This window comes from Arachis hypogaea, chromosome 12 (genome assembly GCF_003086295.3).
Source record: "Arachis hypogaea cultivar Tifrunner chromosome 12, arahy.Tifrunner.gnm2.J5K5, whole genome shotgun sequence".
Taxonomy (NCBI): Eukaryota; Viridiplantae; Streptophyta; class Magnoliopsida; order Fabales; family Fabaceae; genus Arachis; species Arachis hypogaea.
Window position 1 is genome coordinate 106,167,574 of NC_092047.1, and position 5,766 is coordinate 106,173,339.

The window sequence follows — 5,766 nt, forward strand, 5'->3', positions numbered from 1 at the left end:
GGCACCCAAAGAATGGCTTGTTAGGGTTAGCCTCTGTTGTGGACTACCGAAAAACAGGGCGGCACCCACACCCACACCACTGCGGAACAACCGATGCTCTACTTTGACTGGAACTCCTACTGTTGGACCGCATGGAACTCTGGCTCCCACTTGCAATCATGCTGGTAAACTCGGAAGGGAGCAGGAGACAAAGAACCAAAGAGAAACGGGTAGAAGAAGAAGATGATGGGGTCACATGATGAACTTAGGTTTTAAAAGGGGGGTAAGGACTAAATTGGAGCAATTCAAACTTTAGGCCACGTCATATAACCGTTACTGTGTCCAGCGTGGCAATATTTGCCAAGTCACTAACGGCGTCAGACTTCCGGTGACGGAAAATAGGAAAAGGACTAACGTGGTGCATTTTTTTGAATTTGGGGGACTAATTTGGTGCAATTGAGATCTGAAGGACTAAATAGGTGCAACTCGTCAATCTCAAAAACCAAAGTGGAGTTTAACTCGTAATTTTCTCCTTCCATCTCTATCAATCCGAAGTCAACTTAAATCCTATTACAAGTCAACACCCTTAAGCGCTTAAGAAAAAGTATCATGGCAGGTTCCCAACTTCCAACAACAACCACTGTCACAACAAATGGTGATAGCTCAGGTAAAAAATGGTGAAAGGATCTTGGTTGTTATTAACATCCTTCAATTTTTTAAGTATTTGCCATTAAAATAAAGTAAGAGCATAGAACAGCTAGTTATGACAGCACAATTCAAACGCCTTTTGTGTCCCAATTCTAATAAATCTAAAAGGTCCCAATCCATCACCACCACCAGATGCACCATCACTGAATCATTGTTCAATCATATATATTATACCCCATCATAAATCTGAAGTTGATTTTTTTGTTTTCAGTTGATATATGCTTTTTTCTTTCTTTTTTGAATACCCTTTGGATCAAAGTTTCAGACTTTACCACCATGCAGAGATGGAAGTGGAGCAATAGCGGCAGAAAGAAAACCCCTTATTTTCCACTGCTTGTGCTGTTCTTGGTGGCGTTCATAGCTTTCTCAACACTTCACAGTGAGCACAGCATTCACCAAATCCATGAGAACCCAGATCATGCTCGTATTCATCAAGAAGAACATGTTTCAGTTACTTATGTCAAACCCAACCTTCTCAATCGAGCTTCAGGTGTGGTTTTTCTTATGTTCAAAGTAGAGAACTTTTCTGGGTTTAGTTAAAGTTTTGAGCTTTGTGACTTTGATTTGTGCTTTGTCTCTGACTTGTTGAGATGGGTTTATGTGGTTTTTGTTGGATGATAGAGGTTTTGGATAGATTCAGTAGATGCAACTCCACAGTAGAGTATAGTGGCAGGAAAATTGCTTGCCTTGGTAGTGGCGGCGGCGGCGGCGGTTCTCGGGGTTTCAGCGGCCACCGGAGTTTGGGGACGAAAAAATGTGATGTATTCTCAGGAAAATGGGTGTTTGATAATGGTTCATATCCATTGTACAATGAGGCAGATTGCCCTTATATGTCTGACCAATTGGCATGTCATAAGCATGGAAGGAATGATTTGGGTTATCAGCATTGGAGATGGCAACCTCATAACTGCAATTTGAAGAGGTGCCTTTCCTTCTGAGCTCTTCTTATTTTTATTTCTTGTGAGTTATTTAAAAGAAAGGCTATCTGGCATGATACTAAATTGCCAAAATGTGTTTTATCACTTACTCTCTGTGAGCATAGTTAGGCTTTTATAATGAAACATCATGGGGTCATCTAATCTCTGTGACCAACCACATCCATCTAATGGTATAAGACTTTGTTGTTGTTGTTGTTAAGCATAGTTAGATTTTGTGCGACCGAGTCCAGTTGCGGTTGTTGGGATTGCATGTGTTAAAGTGTAGATTTCTTGTGTTTGCAACTTGAATTCGAGTCTTTTTGCAGTTGGTTATGGCCGAAATGTGGTGAGGTTGTAGTCAAGTTATGTGAATGGAAGACACACCGAAATTGGCGTTGCAGTCAACCACAACCACAATATTGCTGCAGCATCTGCATTCTGCAGTTTACAACCATTTAGGGGTTGTTTGTCACTTGTAAGTTGGGTTTTGGAGGGAAGCGGAGGGTGAAAGGAAGACTTGTGTAAGTAAAGTTTACACCTCAAGCCCTCCATTTCTCTTCCCTTCCCCTTTCAAACTTCAAAGTCACAAACACCCCTCAGTGACATGGCTTGGGATTAAATTTTCTATTAGAAAGAGGGAGAGCTTGAATAACAAAGTTCAGAGTTTAGTATAATTATTTTGTGAAGTTGATCTATAACCAAAACTGAATTTCGTTGAGTTCAAGTGGCATAGAAGTTGTTCTTGTGGAGTTAGAGTTGCAATAATTATCTTTTTTTTTTAATTATTCTCTCTTCCAATTGCATTAATTATGCAACACCAAAAATGCCAGGGTTGCTATAGAAATTTGAGATAAGAATAATAGTAATAACTTTTGACTTTTATCAAATAATAATAATAATGTTTGTCACAAAGTAGATTCTCTTCACTAGTCTTATGATTTTTTTTTTGTTCAAAGCAGGTTTGATGTGAAAGAGATGTGGGAGAAGTTAAGAAATAAAAGGCTAATGTTTGTTGGAGATTCACTAAACAGAGGGCAATGGATATCGATGGTATGCTTGTTACAATCAGTTATCCCTGCAGATAAGAGATCAATGTCACCAAATGCCCATCTTACCATATTCCGAGCAGAGGTAAAGTAGGAACCCCAAACTGGAAAGTGGAAACTGCTGTATAATGCTTTCTAATGTAGTTTCTTGTACCATATATGCCTTCTTCCATTTTCTCACACTGAGTTTCTGCTAGCATTTGGTTATGTCTTGAGACAGATGACGGGGACAAAAGTTATGAGATATATAATCATTTATGTACCTCTACCTAAAAAGTTTAAGCTTTTTATAATAAGTGGTTTCGTACTGGTATCAAAGCTTTTATTGCTGAAAGGTCTAGAATTCAATTCTTGTTGACTCCCAAAAGAATGAATGTTAGCGTAAGGCAACATATGTCTAGGAATCATTTTAAAGATAATTTCTATACTTCCTATATAGATGAACACAAGAGACATGTTTTCTATACTTCCTATTTAGGCTTTTGATTTCCTTAGGATTTCTGTTGATGGGGTTTTCACTTGTTAAAAATATTGATATCATGTGTGCTGCTTTCCGAAGGTCTCATTACATGTAAACTTCTAATTTTTGTGACAATTTTCAGGAGTACAATGCAACTGTTGAATTCCTTTGGGCTCCTCTTCTTGTTGAATCTAATTCTGATGATCCAGTAAATCACAGACTAGATGAACGCATAATTCGTCCCGATACTGTTCTTAAGCACGCATCAAAGTGGGAGCATGCTGATATACTAGTGTTCAACACATACTTGTGGTGGAGACAAGGACCAGTCAAGCTATTGTCTGTATCAGTTCATCGCAATACAAATGGAATTTTTGCCGAACATTGGTCTCCTCGGATGATTCTCATAGTATCTTGTGATTTGTACTTGTGCAGGTGGACCGACGAAGAAAATGGAGCTTGTGAACAATTGGATGGGCGAGAAGCGATGGAGTTGGCCATGGGAGCTTGGGCTGATTGGGTATCTACTAAAGTTGATCCTCTCAAGAAGCGTGTCTTTTTTGTGACCATGTCCCCAACACATCTATGGTAAGCACCCAATTTAGATTTTACACGATCCTTTTTTTGGAGGAACTACTTTTGCTTGTTGGTGTCCATTCTTGGGCATGAGCCTTTAGCCACAAAGTTTGTGCTAATTCTTTATTTAAATGACATATTAGCTAGGGAAGGTTCTTTCATGAACATGATTTTAATGCATCATCGCTTGGCACGCTCCTAACAAAAGTGGATCCCTTGAACTTTTCAAGATGCTTACACTTTTCATGGACCCAATCAACTTTTATCTGAGCGCGCCAAGAATGATGTACTATACTTGTGTTTAAGGGACAAAAATGTTGCATTCTTAGAAGTTGTGGCTGAATTGTTTTGATGACGCTCATTTTTCTGTTATTATGATATTCCAAAGGACACTATCATTGCCCGTCTCTAAGCTAGAGTTTTAACTGATAACTCGCACTGGCTCATGTCGAGCTCACTTCCATGATAATATGCACTTCTGTTGAAATTGGTACAGTTAAAATTCTTACTATCATGGCTAATACATGAGAGAACTTGTTTCGGTGTCATGCTAGCAAAACGGTTAAGGAAAATTGCTTCATAGAGAGAGAATCATCCCATTTCTTATCAATGGTGTATAATTCTATTACACAACATAGTTCATAAAATTGTTTCCTGAAGTCTTGTCTCCGGTAGAATCTCGGATGGTCTAATAGGATTGCCTCTATTAGGTGGATACTTGTGGTTTCGACCGAAACTAAAATTGTTTCTTGATTGTCACACTTTGCTTACTTTATCATCAATTTACACAATCAGAGTATGTAATGTACTAATGCTGTATATTTTCCCACCGAAACCAAACACTATCTCATTCAGGAGCCGAGAGTGGAAACCGGGAAGCGAGGGAAACTGTTATGGAGAGAAGGATCCCATTGATTTTGAAGGCTACTGGGGAAGTGGTTCTGATATACCTACAATGCACTCAGTGGAGAAGATCCTAAGCAATTTAAGTTCAAAAGTTTCTGTCATTAACATCACTCAACTATCTGAGTATCGAAAGGACGGCCACCCTTCCATTTTCCGCAAGTTCTGGGAGCCCCTTCGACCCGAAAAGTTGGCGAATCCTCCGTCTTATTCCGATTGCATACATTGGTGCTTACCAGGGGTGCCTGATGTGTGGAATGAGTTACTATTCCATTTTTTATGAATGGTTTTGCTAACAAATATCCAAAGGATACTTGTTAAGGAATTGAAAAGAAGCAAGATTTAATTTTATTGTGATTCTCACTTCTATTCCATAAAGCAAAACCTTATATGAAAGGAATAGTACTCGATTTTCTCGGTTGGCTATGGCCGGCCATCGGCATCTCGGAGAGGGTGATGCTGCTAATGTGGAAGTGCTTATGATAAGTGAAGAGAATCTGTAGAAAGTCAAGGGATCTTAATGCTCATGTTCCATGGTAAAATCTGGTTTCATATAGAAAATTGGCAGGGGATAAGATTGCTTATTTGATTTCTTTTGAATGCAATTTTTCTCTTCTTTTTTTCCACTCATATATCATCTGTTGCATGTTGTTGGCTTATCATAAATTTTCTTGCACTTTAGAGAAATAGACGTGAAAATAATCAATGTCAGATTTTAAGACTTTTTCTTAAAGGAGAAGCTGTTCACCTAAAGAAAATCATGTTTGGATAAAAATTTGAAAATAGATTATAATTGAAACTCATAATTTTAAGTTGAAAAATAGCTTTTATCTACAATATGTTAAAATTTCTAATTATAAACAAAAGCTGGTTATTTTAGAATTATAATGGTTTTACCAATTTGACTTAATTAAATGATTATTTTGAACTTTTTTTTGTAAGTATATTATTTAAAAATATTTTTTCTTATATTAAAAAAGATTATCTTAAAACTAATTTTTAACTAATGTATTCAAATATAAATTAAGTGATTATTAAAATAATTTAATTTTTAATATTCTCAATTTAAAGTTTAAGTATTAGGATTTTTCAATGACGAGCAATTCAGGGGAAGCAGCTTATTTTGGTTCACTCTACAATTTAAGAAAAATATGAAAAAATATTTGATTTATTTGGT

At 37.2% G+C, this 5,766-nt stretch overlaps 1 protein-coding gene across 3 annotated transcripts; it reads left to right on the plus strand.

Annotated features, from left to right (window-relative positions):
* The first annotated feature begins 503 nt into the window (after window positions 1-503).
* Window positions 504-5,221, plus strand: LOC112728063 (protein trichome birefringence-like 35). Of its 3 annotated transcripts, none has more exons than XM_025778044.3 (7): window positions 504-646; window positions 970-1,177; window positions 1,309-1,609; window positions 2,564-2,735; window positions 3,253-3,449; window positions 3,546-3,698; window positions 4,542-5,221. In XM_025778044.3, exons 1-7 carry the CDS (start codon window positions 632-634, stop codon window positions 4,870-4,872), a joined length of 1,377 nt encoding a protein of 458 aa, XP_025633829.1. In that variant the 5' UTR covers window positions 504-631; the 3' UTR covers window positions 4,873-5,221. The 3 variants fall into 3 exon arrangements, with proteins under 3 accessions (XP_025633829.1, XP_025633828.1, XP_025633827.1); XM_025778043.3 differs by having other exon boundaries at window positions 520-646; window positions 953-1,177; XM_025778042.3 differs by having other exon boundaries at window positions 531-646; window positions 947-1,177.
* Window positions 5,222-5,766: the final 545 nt, after the last annotated feature.